The 18464-nt window shown below is 41.4% G+C and overlaps 1 protein-coding gene across 1 annotated transcript in view; it reads left to right on the top strand.

Annotated features, from left to right (window-relative positions):
• The window catches only part of JARID2 (jumonji and AT-rich interaction domain containing 2), a 206989-nt gene that overhangs the window by 134365 nt on the left and 54160 nt on the right, over nt 1-18464 (top strand). Inside the window, exon 4 of the mRNA XM_056483727.1 lies at nt 12828-12997. Within this exon, the coding sequence (XP_056339702.1) occupies nt 12828-12997 (170 nt within the window). The remainder of the gene's footprint in view (nt 1-12827; nt 12998-18464) is intronic.

Genomic DNA, 18464 nt, shown 5'->3' with positions numbered 1-18464 from the left:
AAATTGGGGCAGTCTTGTGTTGCCAGCAAGGCCTCAGGAGAAGCTTCTCTAGTTCTGCCTTTTGGCATTGTCTTCCCTTGGTAATGGTGTGATAAAAGATGCATTTATTTTATTTGTTGACTTTGTTGACTTAATTCTCACCTTCAAGCTAGTCATTCACACAGCCCGTTGTGGTTACATTTGTTTGTTATTTTGAACAGTATCCCAAGCTACTGAACCCATATTTAATACAGTTTTAAACCAAGAAAATACTCGAGGGGATTGTGAAATCCTCCACATATTTGTTTACCTGTGGCTCAGTGGCTGGCTGGGTATGAAAAGGATTGCGTGTTTTGTCAGATTTCTGCAGTTTTCTAATCAGGCATGTTGTGGCTGCATTGCCATTCTCTCTTTAGTCATCTGGTCCTCGCAGGATTTCCACTGTAGTTTTTTGGTTGACTTCCACTTTTCCTGAGCACACTGACAGCTCTTTGCATTCTTCACAATGTTTCGCTTCCACTGTTGCTCCTGGCCTTACTGCCTTGCTTTCTCTTGCTGCCCAAGGCTTTGCCTTGTAATGATACAGGGAAAAGTAGTGGGTGATCTGCTCATGGGGACAGAAATGATGGAAATCAGACCTTTTCATTACTTCAAGAAAACTCTTTAAAGGCCCCAAAGTTTTTAAATAAAAAAAAAATCCAAATTTGTCTTCATTGCTTGTCTTGGTGGAAACTAGGCTCCTTGTTGCAAAAGGGTTGACAGTGAAAGGGACCACACTGGCATTGCTGCCAGGCACGTCTTCTGTTAAAATTTTACAGTCCAATAACTGATGTGTTTCTCAGTCAGCTTAGGGTGATCTTAATGCGAGCTGCCAGTGGAAAAGGGAGTCCTGTTCTTCCCTCTAGTGTGTTTGTGCCACCTCTTGTGCCAGCACAAGCACTTCTGTGTTTATGAAACCCAACCTGAAAAAGTAAAAAACCCAACCTATAAATTAATTTTCAGCTAGACTGACTTCCTCAGCCAGCTGATAATAGGATCTCAGGAGCTCTAGTGCTGGCATAAGCAGGGATGTGTGGCTGGAGATGAAGGGAAAAACATACCACACCTTTTTTCTGAAGGAGCCTCTCTGAGAACAGTTTAAACCAAGCTGAACCTGCTCATTCAGAGTGGGAGGATGCAGGTGAGGCAATGCAGTAGTTGCTGCTCCAGGAAGGTGTGATCCCACTCCCTTTGTCCTCTCCCCTGCTTGGACTGTGCCCTCCCATTACTTCCTGGTCAAAGTGCACAGTGGGGTGCAGAACCAGAAGGAGCATGACTTTCCCCTTCCACTGTCAGCAAGCTCAGTTTATCTGAGTTGTATCATCAAATATAAGCTGTCCTGCTGCTCATGTACTACTCTGTGTCCTGAAAGTAAAATTAAGGAGGGTGTTAGGGAAGAAGCACTGATAAATCTCACAGTCTTCTCAGAGGGACTTTATTTTTTCACTTCCTGAACAGATGTGTGGTGTGTACGCACAATTAGTGTTTGTCTGTGAGGGTTTTTTACTGTGATTACCTGGTACTGAAACGAACTTGATATGCACCATATCTTTTTACTGGAGTCTCCAGGGGCAGGGGAATGTGACACATGTGACAAGAAGCAAGAGAGTATTGAATACTTACTACTGCAGGTAAAGAAAGAGAGTCTGCAGGGAAGGCTATAGATTGTGGTGGCACAGGAATTGTTACCATAGTTTCCATTCATATTATTAGTTCCCAACTACTTTTTCTGGCATTCAGGAGGAAGAGAAAGACAGCATGTTCTGGCAGTCCAGCCAGCCTCCTCTCATAGGATTTAGCATCTATGTAAAGAAGAGGTTTGAGGTGAATGGCCCCTTTCCTTTTCAGACCAGTTTGACTGGTAGCAGGATGTGGCATGGCTTGAAAGAAGGCATGAACAGAGTTACTGGGACAATTGACTGCGTCTGCCTGATTGACTTGCAAGAATGGGCTGTTTGACTCCTGGGGAGGAAGCCTGGAGAGGGTCGTGGTTTGCTTCCAAGAGAAACTCAATGCAAAAGATTACAATGATGAAGGAAAAGAGACCAAAAAGTAGAGACAGCACCTGCTAAAGTTTGTATTTTATCTTCAGAGTTCTATAATAATAGCATAGGTTTAACATAATGGAATTCAGTATTATATAAGAATAGCATAGGATTAACATAATGGAATATACTGATTTTTATTTTATTTTCTTCCCCTGATAGCTCACTTGCATGTTTCTATTTAGTAATCCTTTTTGGCAAGATAGTGAATGTGACTGATGGGTGCTCTACGCAAAAGTGATCAATTTGCTGCTTATCAGAATAAAGTCTGTACAGCAGATATAGGAAGTCTTGTGTCTCTTTTTTTTGTTGTTTTTTTTCTCACTGTGTGTCTAAAGGTAATAGTTTTTCCAAGAGAAATGTTGACTTCCTGGTAATAGCCAAGTGGTAGAGGAGCCTTCTAAAGGCTGTCTCTGTGCGAAGTGCAGATATATGGTTTCAGGTGTGGTTAAACTGCAAGCTGCAACCTCTGCAAGAGGTTAAAATGCCCACAACCTACTGACTTTTATCACTTCCTGCCAGTAGGTGGAAAAAATTATTCAAATGTTAGGGATTAATGCAGGGCTTAATTGAACAGGAAGCTTCTCAGCCATTCAGGTGATGGCTAGAATGATCCATACACTGTTATTTCTGACATTTCTGCCAGTAGTAATCTGTGGCTTTCTGGCTAGTGCGAGTTGCTTTTAGGGCAAAGGTGAACAATTGCTAGAGTTGAGGTACGTGTGTTTTTCTGAGATTGGAAAACAAGAATGAAATGGTCTGTAAAACAATTTTTTTAAAAGCACAATTGCAGAGAAGAGGGTGCTCAAAGTGAAAAGAGAATTTTCCTTCAGTCTCATGGCTTTGATCTTGGATCCTCTTGAGTTTTAGCAGCTGGTCGAATTACTAGGGAGGGAGCTGCTGATATGTTTGGTATTATTTGGTATATCATAGGGAACAAAAACAGCTCTGAATCAATCAGAGACCAGGGGTTTGGGTAGTGCCCAGGTGTTGTATGAGTAAGGAAGTGAGAAGCTCTGTCATCTGAACCATGCTGATTTTATTTAATGCCTCCTGCTTGGGAACTGGGAAGTGAACAGGTTTTGCAGATGTCTCTCAGATGTCTGAGAACACTGAAAATAATATTAGAGGAATATTGAAGCTGCATGGTGTGTTGTGCTAGAAGTAGTTTTGACCTCTCTGTAATTAAATAGGGGGCAATGCTCGAGTTTTCTCAAAATGGAGAGGTTTTAACATTCTATAGGCTGTCTTCCATAGAGTGGGAAATCTTTTTGTAGGGGTTAAAAACACTTTTGAAAATAATCCAAGCCTGCATTTGATAACAAAGTTTACAGAGCTGCCTGCAGTTCCATGCAGACAGCATCATGGTGTTGGAGAGAAGTGAAGTGGAAGGGGAGACCATTTTGTGCCCCTAAACTTTCTCATGCTGCCTTTACCTGAATATCAGAAGACTTGTGAGGGTTGATGCATTTTTCTGCCTTCAGCGAGTGCTGGCAGCAGGATCTTGACAGGTTCCTTGCCAGTAGGTGGAGATCATGTAAGTGAACTGGAAATTGTATGCTCCTTCCAGTGAGGAAGGTGTCTATTAGCATGGAGTTCAACCTTATTTACTTCCAGCACAAGGGACAGGGTTTAATGTGAAAAAATAACTTTGTTCTTGTGGTTTTCTTCTTGAAAAGAAGTTCATAGACATAGTACACACTCAGACATCTGGTAGTGATTATTAAAAACCAAGCAAATGTAAATGAGTTCCTTAATTCTTTTTTTTTGCTGCTGTGGTTTTGCATTTTAACTTTCTAGCATGTGGTGATGCTCTTCTCTGTGCAGCGGCACAGCATAAAATGGCAGACCTGGCCTGAAGTTACTCCTTGGTGATGTTCTGGCTTTCTGGTATGGCATGGTGGTTTTGGCTCAAGCTGAAAAATAAGGATCTTGGGTCAGCCTTCATTTCTGGGTGCAGGAATCAGAAACCCTAGTCTCTTTTTGCCAGGTGCTTTTGTAGGTAGCTGTGCTCAGCTGTGCTTGGTAGGCAGCTTGCAGAGAGCTCTAGTGAAGAGAACCAAGTAGCAGCCTGAGGTGAGGAATGCTGCAGAAGAGGAATACCTCCAGAGCATGGGTGCAGGAGCAGAAGTAAGCTGTGCACAGGTGGGAGCATGGGGAAGAGTCAGAAAGTGTTGTGGCTTTTATGGTACTGCTGAAATCAGCTGGTGTTTGGTACTGCTTCACACCAGAGCAGTGACTCCCACCATGGCATGGTCCCAAAAGTCAGGTGTCTAAGCTAGGGTGCAATCTCTGTAGCATGCACAGCCCAAAGAACAGCAGGGAAAGAGGTGTATCCAGGACACAGCCCCCTCCAAATGGACTTCTGTAATACATTCCTGTTTCTTGTTCCTTCTGAATGATGCTGTTTTTGCATTACTATGCACCTTTGTAGCTTCTGAAGGCTGTTGGCTGTGGTGTTGAGGGTGTCAGCAATAGCCAGGACTTTGGGAGGAGCATTTGTAGGACTCACAGACTGCAGCATTCTTGTTAGATTCATATCCATGTAGACTGATGAATTTGAAGGCTTTATGCAATGTGCAGTATGGTACAGTGTAGACATGCTGGAGTACAACTTGGAGCAGTCAAAGGTTGAAGTACCAGTGCTTATGTTCTTAGACTAGAAGTGAAACTACTCCACAATGGGAATTTTTAAGAACTGTTGCAGGACAAAGGAAGGGTGGCACCACCTGTCTCCAGTGTTCAGAAGGATCTCTTCTGCCATCTATTGCCATGTATAGCTCACCACATGTCTGTGTGGAGAGGAAGAATTTTTGTCCAATTTCAGGTGTTACAGCCCTGGAGAATGTAGATTTTTGAAGGTGGATGTGGGGTTTTGTAATTGTATTGTGCTGGAGTTGCACCTTGGTAGCTTAGAGTTAAGTTTTGTTTTCAGCACGATGAGAGGTTGTGACCCTGCCTACCTGTGCTGCAAGTTGTGTGTGATAAGCATGGACTGTTCTTGCATCAAGTGCAGTTAAAACCAGTGGCAGCAGTAAAGTGAGAGGAGACCCATTCTCATGGAGAAGGGCTGCAGCTTTAACTAATTACACTTTTGCATTTTTGGATCATTTATTATTCCTCTTTGCTTCCCTGTATCCTGAAGTTCATGAAAGGTGCTCAAGTTCACACTAGGAAATCCTACTGCTACAGAAGAGTAGTGCCAAAATTCCCTGACCTTTGTGGATGTTTCAGGGCAGAAACCCAGGGCATTTAGTACCAAGTGTGATTCAGCCCTCTCAAGGTTATCTAGACCACTGAAACACCTGCACTTACTGGATCCACAGGTGAAACCTGAACACAGTGTTAGTTTTCTACAACTTTTCTAAACTATTTAGTATGGGCCTCAGTCTAGCAGGCAATCTCTCCATACCTGTGTCGTTGTGACTGCTTATATAGGCAGTGTGGAGTATGTACAAGGCCCATTTATGATAGCTGGAGTTGTCCAGTTCCTCCTAACACAGTGGTGGGGATGGTGACAATGCCCAGCAGCTTTTAAGAACTCCCACTTTGCACTGTCTCGTGTGTTGTTTGAACAGCCAACTTCACTGAACAGTTTCACTTAGGTGTCTCTGCTAAACTGCATGACATGAGGTGGGTTTGAAGGCTGCAAGTACCTTCTTGTCATCAGTGAGCAGTGCCAGGAAAAGCAGGCAGTTCCAGAATTAGTAATAATTGGAGCAGATTTTAGCAAAAAAGTTTGTGTCTAGCTGTACTTTGAACTAGCTGTGAAGCATATGGATTAGTTTAATTATTTTGCATAAAATGCCATTCCCAAACACCTTTCTGTTGTTAACAGGAGAGAAAACCAACTGTTTCCCATTTTAAAAAAAGCACACACACACACACAAATCTCAAAGGAAAATGTGCATCTATTCATTGTGGCTAAAGTTTCAGAGCAAGAGGTGTTTTTTAAAGAAATGTTAGGCTCAGCAATCAAGGACTGAATGGGCTTAATACTGTGCTTTCATTGAATCACTTCAATATTTAAATCTGGTTTTAAATCATGTTGTTAATTTAGGCTTAATTTTGATTAACTGTCCCGCAGAAAGTAAAAAAGATTGAGTGAATAAAGGTCTTAGTAAAAACAGTTTCCAAAAATTGTTGCATCCAACCTTTCTGGAATGTTTAATTTACTGAAAAGTAGCCCAGATTCTTTTAATCATATGACAGGATTAAGAATTACACTCATACCTGGTGGTAGAGGTAAGGTTGTGTCTCAGATTACATTATCTTGCACATTATTTTGAAGGAGCCTTATCTGAGAGCGACCCTGACCCCATGCTTTGCACTTGCTATCTGCGTGGATTGGAGCAACCAGGTCTCTGAACTTCTAGTCCCTTCCTGGTACAAACGGGTGTGGGGGCACAGATGCTGATGGAATCTCCATTTCCACTGCTGCAGACTTGCTGGCAGTAGCAATAGACCCATGTGTTATCAAATGGGCAACGGGTACCACTGATATGGGCAGAAAATACTATCCCAGTAGCTCTGGGGCATGTGGGAGGGGAAATGGAGGTCAAAGGACTCCTTTGCACACCTGCTTTTTTGCTCTTGGTGTGGTGTCATTATTGACCTGACAGCATAGCGTGGGACACAGTGGTGGCAGAGGTGTGTGAGTACAGACAGAAACACTGCCTAGCGCCACCAGAGCCAACACGCACATTCAGGTGTGCTCCAGGGACAGCCAAGATCTTGTGCTCTGAGGGGAATTCTTTTCCCCACCCCATTTTTTTGATTATCCAAACGTTAACCCTCACAGTTTGGGGAAAAAGAGAATGTGTTCCATATAAGTTTTGGCATTATTGATGTAGACAACTTGATGAAGTTTGGAGCCCTGTTCACATGAACTGGTGGTCTTCTAGAAGGTCACTGTTGGGAGGGAATGTCTTGGACTTACTCTGAGGATTGAAAGGGTAAAATGTAGCTTAGCCATGCTTCCTGCTGGCACATGTGATAGTGATAAAGATTTCCTTCTTGTCCCGTGAAGAATGATACCTCCAGCAACAAGTTTTGCATGCTCATCTTGGGCTTGCCTAAAAGTGCCTGTAACATGGTCGACTTTGAGGTGGAAATTACACACTTGATAATCATCTGATTTTCAGCAGACACCTGGCTATTAAAGCCTAAATTACTTTTTAATGTTGTTTTTAAATGAGAGTGGAACATTTCTGCATCCTGTCACGTTCAGGTAAGTTGACCTTACTGAACAAAGTTGCACACACAAGTGCATTTTTCTGTACAGACGTGCTGTGTGCCAAACCAAGTGCCACATTGTTACACAATTTATGTACTTGGTTTATCACCTCCTGTTAGACCAAAAGATGGTGCACTTCAGATCTCATCGAGATCAGGGGTACAGAGCCAAGCAAACCTCACAGATAAGTATTTCACCATGACAGCAACATGTCATAACAAGGAAGTAAATAACCCAGGTACTCAACAGAGGGGAAGCTATAATGATGGAGTGGTCAGAAAAAAATCCATCAGGTAGAGTGCCCAGCCGTGCCAGAGCCTTCCGTTAATTGTTAAGTGAATAGCACATTGCAGTGAGAAGGAAAATGGGAATTAGTCACAAAACTGGACTGCTCAAGCAGCTGCTTCAGCTATGGTTCCTGTAGTGTTTGGAAATCTAACTCCTTGTCCTGCTGTTGTCAAGAAAAAGGATATATCAAGCTGCAGAAAAGCAGGAAAAGACAAAAGCAAAAGTGCAGTTCAAGGAGTAAGTGAAAGGTAATGAGACCAAACAGCAAGGACATATGGTTGCACATATTAAGCAGGAAGTTTGCTGGAAACCTGCAGATTACTGGAGATTAGATTGTTTTGCAAATCTCTTCCCAGTTGAAATGGCATGAGAATAGCCTCTCAAAACCACAGTTTTCTATAAATAAATCAGTATGCATGCAAATATATTACAAATCTGATTGTGCATATTTGTTTTTGTGTATGTTTTATAGTACTTATGTTTTGTTTTCGCTTGGGAGTTATGGAGTAATAAACTGAAAAGAGTCAGATTTCTGTACTGATGTACAAAATCTCACATACTGATAGTTTAATACTTGATTTGTGGCTAGCACAACATGCACTGTTATCTAGAATATTAATGTTTGCTAAATTTAACACAGACTGCTACTACTAGCCTGAACTTTGCTTTGCAAAGAAAAGGCTGCCTTTGTGTATTAAGTCTTTTTTTCCTAAATGTGAACTTTTTTTACAAGCTAAAGGAATGGTGCTAGGATATGCTATTTTAAAGCACATTCTGAAGCGCTTTTAGTTAACACAAACTGTAGTGTTTTAATTACAAAGAATGCAATTTGCTTAAAATATTCAACAAAAACTAAATTCTACTCTAAAAAAGCTTCCAAAAGTATATTTTGTGTCAGGAGAGAAATATTTTATAGCCTAGTCTGACTTTTTGCAGTCAGGATATTTTTGTTGTGGAGTTTTAGTCTCTGGCTGAAATTTACTTTTTTAGATCTAAACAGTCAGTTCAGTAGAAGCATACCCAAAGGAGGTGAGACTTCCTCAGGCTGAGGCTTTTTTGAACTTTGTGTCATAGGTATGTGTTTAAAGTCTCTCAAAAGAAGTAGAAGAAAAATAACATTCTGTTGAGAAAAGGTGGTTTACTGTTTATTTTTAAACAGTCTAGATATTTCTGGCTGCGTGTTGGGTGTTTGCATGACGTTTAGATGTGGGATTATTTTAAGTTCTTTCCTCATCCTTTTCCGTCTTGCAAAGTTTTTTCTGTTTGCGTATTTATGAGCCTTACACCCTTTCAATGAGGACAAAGTGAGCAATTTATTTTGAGGACGGAAGCAGGACTTTTTTTGTTCTTTCTGCTGCTTATGCCAGTCTGTCTCTTGTTGCCAAATGCACGCTAAATAGGTCATTCCAGCAGAAATCCCTGCATTAAGAACCAAAGAGCAAAGCCACGTTGGTGGTGTTATGCATTTAAACAATCATGGGTTCATTTAGGTTGGAAAAGACCTTTAAGATCATTGGCTCCAACCATTAACCCAGCACTGCCAAGTCCACCGTGTCCTTAAGTGCCACATCCATGTGTCTTTTTAAATGCCTCTAGGGATGGTGACTCAATCACTGCTCTGGGCAGACTATTCCAATGCTTTGCAACCCTTTCTGTGAAGAAACTTTTCCTAATACACAATCTAAACATCTCCTTGAGACCTTTGCCTCTGGTCCTGCCATTGGTTATGTGGGAGAAGAGACTGACTCCTACCTGGCTGCACCTTCCTTTCAGGCAGTTGTGGAGAGCAATAAGATTCCCCCTGAGCCTGCTTTTCTCCAGGATAAACACCCTCAGCTCTCTCACTCATGCTCCTGACAGAAACTCTGTTTTCCATCTCCACCACCTCAATGACTTTCTTGTGGTGAGGGGCCCAAAACAGCATAGTGCTCAAGGTGTGGCCCCACCAGTGCTGAGTACAGGGGGACAACCACTGCCCTGGTCCTGCTGGCCTCACTGTTTCTCTCTAAATTTTAGGCAGGCACTATCATACACACAGAGTGTCTTTCTGAGCACTTTTATCACTTCTGTTCTTCCTTGTTCAGAAGTGGTGTGTGAGTACGACTTGCTACGCTTCGTCTGATGTAACTGTAGTGAAGGAGGGTACAATCTTTTCTTTGGCAGCAGCTTCACACTTAGATTGGATTAAGTGTAATGTGAAACCATACCTGAAATCATCGGTTTTATGCTGCTAGAGGCTTTCATGGGGACATAGAATTTTATTAAGATGCATATATGCTTTCACAAGGAAACAGTTTTAGTTGTTGCCAATGTTTTGAGATACGTGTGTTTTTCCTTTGCTGGCCCACCTTTGAAACTGGTCATGTTTACATAAACCTGAAGGAAGGGCTACTTAAGAACATGTCTTTTGCTTCCTAATCTCAATGTCTCATCCTTGTATGCTGTAGCTACAGAATAGATTATTTCTTGCTCAGAGCTGACTCTGTATGCACTCTCAGGCACTGAAGTAGAAGCCTGTGGAGCACATACATATCCATGCAAGAAACAGTAGTTGTTGCAGAAACTTAAAACATGCTGCTGTCATAAAAGAGTGCCTTCATTTACTGGTGTTCATAACTTTGAATCAGTGATATTTACACCCTGTAACTGCTCGTGGTTTTAATAAAAGATGGATATTTCATAAGGGAGCCTGGTTTTGTGGCACTGGTGAGGTCAAACTGAGCAGATGGAAGTACAGCAATCTTCAGCTCTGGTTTGAGAGGAGAAGCATTTTGGACACATCTGACCATATAGCAGCAAGTCTCCACAGCCTCCCTGGGGAAGCAGCAAAAGTTCATGGTTGTAAGTGGAAGGAATACCTGGAATTTTCTCTGTCCTTGCTGAAATCAAGGGCCCCCATGGGTAGTGAAGAGCCTGTGATGCTGCCAGGCCAGGCTCCATGCCCCACAGGGATTTTTCTGTCCCAAAAAATAACACTAGCAGGCAGTGTACTTTCAAAGACAGAACCAAAAGTACTTTCGGTTCCCTAATTAATTTCACATCTATGCCAAACTTGCAAGTCATTGTCTAATCCTGTTTCAGTGCTCTGGGGACTGATAGTAGGAATACTGCAAACCAGCATGGATGATTCTTGCTGCAAAGAGTTATTTTTGAACCATAAAACAGGCTTAACCTTTACTTTGTGGGATGCTTATCACTGATCACGTGAGATTTGAGCAGGTACAGAGATGCAGAGATTGGGTGGGTTAATGTTTTTAACAGCCTGGCTGATGAAGCACATCAATGGGAAAAAATTGCTGTGCAGAAAGCTGGGATGCTTGCTAACCTTTATAGTGTGTTTTTTGCCGAGAGAGCATATGTTTTGTGCAGAACAGAAGCCAACACAAAGCGTTTTTCTCTGGCTGCATGTATGGTTTTGGTGATAGAAATGTAGTTGCTGAAATTAAAATCCCATTCATCCTGCATGGGAGTCCTCAGGCTGCTTGAAGACATGGGGCTTTGCAAAGCAATCTGAGTAATTTTTTGGAGATACAGGCAGATCTATACAAGACCTTCATTCTGGAAAGATAATTGTTCATAGATATGAGGAAATATGTGTGTTAAATAGTCTTTTAGTTCCAGTTCACAAATTATAAGCGCTGTGATAAAAAATTTGTAAACACCAGGTTATTTTTGCCATGGAGGAGATTAAAAAAGCAGTAGGAATGGCTGGCGTGTTTTGTTGTTTGGGGCAGTGGGGGTTGGATGGGGAGGACAAGGACAATTTTATGCATAGTTTAGGGAGAAAACTGCTGAATGTTGCTTTCACTCTCTGTTGTCATTAGGAGATGTGTATATTCATACAAACAGTGCTGGGATTTTCTTTTTTTTTTTTTCTTTTTTTTTTTTTTTGCTATCTAAACATCAAGATTGCAGAAGTTTAAAAACAGTAACGAACCTCTTGTTACCCAAATATTTAAGGTTAACACCCATGAAAAATGGGAAGTTTCCTATTATGTGTTTCATCCCTACTGAACTATAACTGTGCTTTCCTTTAGTCACAACAGTCGAGGCTGCCAAGGAGTGACAAGACCTGGGCTTCCCTTCAGTGTTATTTAATATATTTCACTTTGACATTATGTAGATACTCTGCTATTAAGGAATAAAATGACATAAAATTGCATCCTTTCTCAATATGGTTTTAAGTTCTTTCTGTAGCTTCTCTCCTTTTTGAAGCTGTAATAAAGATCATAATTAGAATCCCAGTTGCTTAAGTGAGAAATTAGCATGTTCTTATATGCTGAGCTGAGCCAGGTTTCCAGCAAGACCCCCTCCAGGTATCTGTCCTGCCCCGAAATGCTTTCCCTAATACCAATTTACGTTGTAGACATATTAAAGAAAATCATATTCATTGCTGCCTAGCAGTTAATCAGAGCCTTCAGACAGGCTTGAAATAATTTGCAGCTAACTGCCAAAACCGACTGCAGCCATTCATTTCCTGCAGCTGTACCTGGGCATGCTTGAAACTAATCAGAGTGTCAGTCCATTGCCCAGTACCAGCACTGAACAAATTCATTCCATGCATGTCCTTCAATCTTACAAATTTATCCCAAATCCTGCTTAACCCCACTGCTGACCTCTTTGCTTGCTGTCTTTCTGGGCTGTGGCCAAGCAAACAAAACCTAAAGGTTTTGACCTGATGTTTTCCCTGTCAAAAATATCTTTTCTTAAAGATTTTATTTTTTTAGAACCGGGCACAAATATATATACACCTTATCTATTAATATATATTTTACTATGAAAATAAGATTCTAGCAGATTGGAATAAATTAAAACCTTAATGGGGCTAAAACAAACCTAATTTGTAATTTACTTAAAAACAGAAAGCAATGAGCACTAACACTTAGCAAAAAAAAAAAAACAGACATTTTTATGGTGCAAAATACAGATTTAATTTCCAAATAAGTGAATGGTAAACTGTAATTGTATCATGTGCAAGAAGACACTCAGAACATATGAAACAGTAGTCACAGATTTTGCAGTCAAGATGTTCCCTTTCTGGTTTTCCAAATTGTAGCAGAAGATACCAACGGGTAAAACAAATAAAATACTGTCCTCATTATTGACCCAGCAAGGGATTTGGTATTGGTGGGAGATGGATTCAGAGCTCTGTCTCTCCCTCCTACATGGTGGATTTCTATGTTTTCGCACATCCAGCAAGTTCTGCCTAACGTGTTTCTGATGTGCTCTTGTTTCCACAGGCCAAGACTGCAAGCACAAAGGAAGTTTGCTCAGTCCCAGCCAAACAGTCCCAGCACAACTCCAATAAAGATAGTGGAGCCGTTGTTACCCCCTCCTGCCACTCAGATTTCTGACCTCTCCAAAAGGAAGCCCAAGACAGAAGATTTTCTCACTTTCCTCTGTCTTCGAGGTAGGTGTCTGGCAGCAGTGCTGGGGCACAGTCTCATTCACAGAAGGAGCTGTAGCACTGCACAGCAAGCAGCAGCCAGATAAATGTACTGGAGCTGCACTCGAAGGTATTGTATGCATTTCAGCTCTCAGCAGTTTGACTGTATCTGCAGCAGGAGCATTCGAGTTCATCGTTCTGAAGATCATAAAATGAGGCTGGTAATAGTGCAAAAAGAAATTTCTTTTATGCTTGGCTCTCTGTTACCCTGAATGGGTATTTCTCTAGCTCTCTTAAGTCCTCCCCATCCTCCTTTGTTTTGTCTGACTATAAACTGAAGAAGTGCTTAACTTGCCTGAGTACTTGTTCTTGCAAGAGGAGAAAATCTGCTTGGAAATTCCCCTTCTCTATCTACTCACTGTCCTTTATTGTTCAATCTGAGTGAGGCTTTTCATCTGACAGTCAGTGGAGGGTTTATCATTGTTCTTGTCTGCCTCAGGAGCTGGATTGTTCCTGTGGTGATAATTAAAACAGGTGAGCTCCTCCTCTCAGCAATCCAAGTACAAAGGAGGCATCTGAAATTGTGGAGTGAAATACTTGAATTACCTCACAGTAACAGGTGCTTGAGCCTGGCTGGAGCTGTGTGGTGTGTCAGGGATCCACGGGCTGTGTGTCTGCAAGCCTGCAGGTCATACCTGGGGGGGAGGGCTGAGCCTGAGGTACAGCTCACTGTTTAGATTAAGCTGGAGAAGGAGATGTTACTCGAGTGGTCATTTTTCTTAAGACTTTCCATGGCCGTGTCCCAAGTCATGTACTGAAGATACCATCTCTGAGTTTAATCCTCCAATTGTCACGTTATCTCTTGCTGTATGTTTCTCCCTAGAGAATTTCTCTATTTCTTGTCTCAGTTAGCAATAAGTGCATCCTCTGTGCTGGAATGATGCCTATTGCTGTCCCATTACCTGCTGAAAGGGTGTGCATTTGTTAGAGATGGGGCTTGCCTGCAAAAGTCTTACCTAGTGGGTTGAATCTTTCAGAGCTTGTGTTTGAGTTCCCCTTTCTTAGGTCTCTGTTGCATCTGTGGACAGCAGTGATCAACACCACCCATAGCTTCCTGCTGAGGCTTTCTCACCTTAGTGCAGTGTGGTTTGATTTTTTTTTTTTTTCTTTTCTTCTGGAAGATTTTAGGCTAATGGTGCCTTCAGACTAGTTGCTAATTTATCCATCTTATTTCACATCCAATATGGAGCCTCCATCCTGTTGGGACCTCTGGTAAAGTGGGTGGGTGGAGGGGATGGAGGAGATTGATTTGCTAGCTTTTGTGTTTGTTTAAAGGATGGAGAGGAGCAGAATCTAATAGAGTTTAAAGTGGCATCATGGTCCTCTGAAATTTAATCTGTGGAAATGTATTTCTGATTTAGAGTGCTGTGAGGTTGATCAGTCTGTTGGCAGCGTGTCACTGCTGTGATCTGGGCCAACTGCCACAGTTGTTGGTGGGAAGAGTCAGATGGGGGTTGTGTGTGTGTGTGTCTGTGTGTGAGCACACATGGCTGCATTCACACACTTGTTTCCACTGCTTGCTAACTAAGCATGTGTTATTTATAGCTTTGAAGGCACTTGCACTTACAGAAAGGCAACCTGTGTGGGGGTGTCACTTATCTGCACTTTTATTTCCTACTCTCTTAGTGTTCTGGTTTAACAATGCAAATGGGAAGCACGGGTACTTTAGTCCTATTCCAGTGCTTCATGTTGTTGGTTTTTTTGTTTTTTTTTTTTATTTAAATCAAGAGCTGTTTAGCTCGTGCACCTGTAATTTTCTCCTTTGTTATTCATCTGTGGCATAATTGATGTTTTGTACTGTCAATTAAGAACTTGCAATTCATTCCTAATTTCTTCAGTATGCAGGAGTACTCCAACCTTTCTGACAACACATGCGTTCAGATGGCAAGATCACAATTACAATTATGTTAAAAGCCACGAGGGAAAGTCTGCTGTGAGTGCCACACATGGCATGTTCTTGGTCTGCTTAAACAGTCTGAAGAAAAGCAGAAAGGGAAAGCTGTCAGCTATGTGTTTCAGGACTCCTGCAAGCTTATTACTCCATCACCCCTGTATAAAACATGAAAAGAGCCAGTTAAAAAAAGAGACAGGAAAATATTCCTGGACACCTGCTACCTGGATGCTCCTCTGTGGAAAGGCAGGAGGGTGCTGTGGCTGGGAGGGAGGGGTGGGTTGTTCAGATTTGCATTAGCATGGTTCTGGCTTCTGTGCCTGAACTGCTGTGTCCTTCAAGAGTTCCTGGCTGCCTGAGGTTGTGTCCATTTGGTCTCTGGGAATGTTTAGCTCCACGTGGTTGTCTCTTTTGAGGTGTCCATTTAAAAACAAGGAGATGGAAGCTGGTTGTTAATATGCAGGTAGGGAGTTCATGGTGCAGCATGCTGGTACAGCCAGCTTCAGAAAGATTCCACAAGTGACTTTCTAGGGCATTGGTAAGCTTAGTTTGGTGCTAGTCTTCTGGTGGTGCTTGGAAAGGGAAGAGCCAACAGCTTACTAAGATCCTGCATAGTGAACACTTGGGATTTTTCTGAAGGGGTTTTGGAACCTCCATGCTGTTATTTATTGAAGTGTTGAGGGTTCCAGAATTGTTTGCATGGTGGGACAGGTGGTTGTTCTGACTTCTGTCCAGCTGTACATGTCCAGCCTTGGCTCTTCGTGCTTTCACCATGAAATGCAACATGCAATTTCATGGAAATAAGAGAACACTCACAGGGTTGAAGTTCAGCACTTCGAAAATCTTAAATGTCGTAGTGATAAGATCCAGGACAGTGATCCCCATGTTTGTTTAATTTAGGTCCTAGTCATTCAAAATGATCTGGTGATATAATCCCTGGATTCACAATCAAAGCCTTTTTTGGGCAAAGGAGTCTTTTTCAGGATTGGTGAGAATGCAGCTCAGCCCTTGACCCACCATACCCAGCAGTGGTGTCAAAAGCACAGTGTAAATTTGTCACACTATAGAATCATAAATCACTAAGGGTGGATCAAGATCACCAAGTCCAACCTTTGACCTAATTCCACCGTGAATTCACACATCAGCGTGTACTTTCATTTTCTGTTTTTAAACAGAGAAATTTAAGCATCCTGTCACCATTACAGATTTGCTCTTCATTGTTCTTGCGGGGTTTATTTTGAGTGGGACCAATTCTGAATTCTGTCAGTGAAGGAGCAATGCTGTCATGCTACAGTGTGGAAGAAAGGTCCTTGACATGCATAGGATTCCATCTTAGGAGAAGAAGTCCCATTTACCTGTCCTGCTGTGTGTAAGAGAATCTAATGATTCAAATAATTTTAACTCCCCCCTGCCCCCCCACCCCCAATACTCCATTAGCACCCTGTAATTTCAAAGGGAAATAATTTAACCAGGATGACCTGCTTGGTTTCATTATCCAGAACACTAAGGCTTTAGACATATTTTAATTAGTTTGTTTTTCAAACTCTTGATTTGATAATACACTGTACTAATTACTTCTTAAAAGGTAAGTGGAGCACAATGAAAAAGCTGTAACAGTTGATGAATATCTGAGCAACCTGGAATACATTTCTAGATTGACCAAACTTGAAAATGCTCCTCTGCTTTCTATTATTTTAAAATCCTCCATTTAAAAAGGTTGGTGGGTTTTTAAAAATTTTATTAAATTGTGACCTAGAATTTTCAGCACAAGGAAGGGAATAGTACAGATATCTCTGAAGTGTTTGTCTGCAGTGTTCTTATCTTTAAATAGCTTCTTTGAAGGAGCCTGTGTGCCCTTTGCCAGAGGCATAATTAGTATCTTTCAGCAGCGTGTAGATACGAGTGTGTCATCTCCTTGTGCTTGTACAACAGCTCTCACTTTTACTGTGTTTTCTGCCTCTGATCATATTTTTCTTAATGGCTTTTGTTACAGTGCATTTAAGCTACCTCTTCTCTTTGTAATTATTTACAGGTTAAAATATTGTGACTCAAATATCAGGCTAAAGGAAGAAGGAGAAACAACTCCCTGTGAGCAATAGATCTTTGGCAAAAGGTGATAACAGGAAGGCTATGATTAGGAGAGTACATTTTAAGAAGTTTTCCCATGATCAATTTTCTAATTAAGCTGAGCCTCTGGGAGTTACGTGCTAGAGAATTTCAGGGATTCCTAAATAAAAATGGTTTAATTGAGATCTCACAAATTGAGTTTTCAGGCTCTTCTGTTCTGCAAAACATGTTCTTTTTCTTTGAGCGCTGTGCTGACTTAATAATCTGATGATTTATTACAACTGGGCAAAATCAAAATAGAAAAATTTCACTATAGCATGTTTCTGAACCTCAGTAACTTCTAACTTTTAGTGCAGTGTGCTCTTAAACAAGCTTTTTATTCTTTTAAACATCTGTATTTGGGTGGTTAAAAGGGTCAGGGGCCTTTGATCTGAGCCTTCTTTTCTGAGCCCTGATAGGAGGGGCTGACTGTGTCAGTTCATAGCTGCAGAGATTTCCAATTACGATGGGAGAGCCCCCGGAACGAAAACTTAATTTTGGGCATGTTAGAAAACAACTGTTATTCTGCCTATCTTTCAGCAAGGCAGAAGGTATATTTGCCTGTTAGTTTGGTGTCAGTAGGTTCTGTAGTCAATGTGCTGTACTTGGAGAGCTGCTGACTTGCATCGGTCACATTCAGCCATTGGCACCAGGGAGATTTACTCACCACTTCAGAGAAAGCAGATTGAATATCACAGCAACTTGATCAGCTGGAAGCAAAGCAATGAAATACTGACACTGTCCAAAAGTATGAGCTTCTTTGCAGTCTGGGTTAGTTTTTGTAATTCCAAAACAATATTAAAACATGCAAGAAAAAATCTTATTGATTTTCTTATTGTATCATTTAGTAGCTAAAACTAAAATTTTAGGATGGATTGAAAATTTAATAATAAACTTTAGGGCACTGAATTTTAATTGCACAAACCATTTAATAAAAATAAGTTTGCATTTAGTAATTGTAACCTCAAAATTTGTAAGCTCTTTTTAAAGTTAGGAGTAACTTTGAAGTCTAGAATATAAGCTTTTTCTCATATATGCAACCATTTAGGCCACCTATGGAATATGAGCGACTAAGCAACTCTTGTGGTGGTTTAGGGCAAGAGTAATTTAATCAGTGTTGGCAGGAAGAAGTGGTTACAAAGGCTCAGAGTGAACAACACTTGTGTGAAGTACAGAGAGAGAAGAGAGCCTGGCGACCACCACCATGGCATTATTCCTTCTTCCCAGGGGAACAGCGTGCTGCTGGAGTGCCAAAACTACAGGCTTCCAGTGGAAGATGCAATTTCATGCCAGTGTGTGCCTACTGGGAGATTTAAGAGAGAAGAGATGTTGAAGAAAGATAGAGTATCTTGTGTGTAGTACTACAGCTGAATGAAAGTTTTTTTTCTTGCTCTTCCAGTTTTTGGGCGGTTTCTGATGTTAACGATTCCAATA

The sequence above is a fragment of the Oenanthe melanoleuca genome, chromosome 2, assembly GCF_029582105.1.
Source record: "Oenanthe melanoleuca isolate GR-GAL-2019-014 chromosome 2, OMel1.0, whole genome shotgun sequence".
In the NCBI taxonomy this organism is placed as follows: Eukaryota; Metazoa; Chordata; class Aves; order Passeriformes; family Muscicapidae; genus Oenanthe; species Oenanthe melanoleuca.
This window is presented reverse-complemented; position numbering and strand designations above follow the sequence as displayed.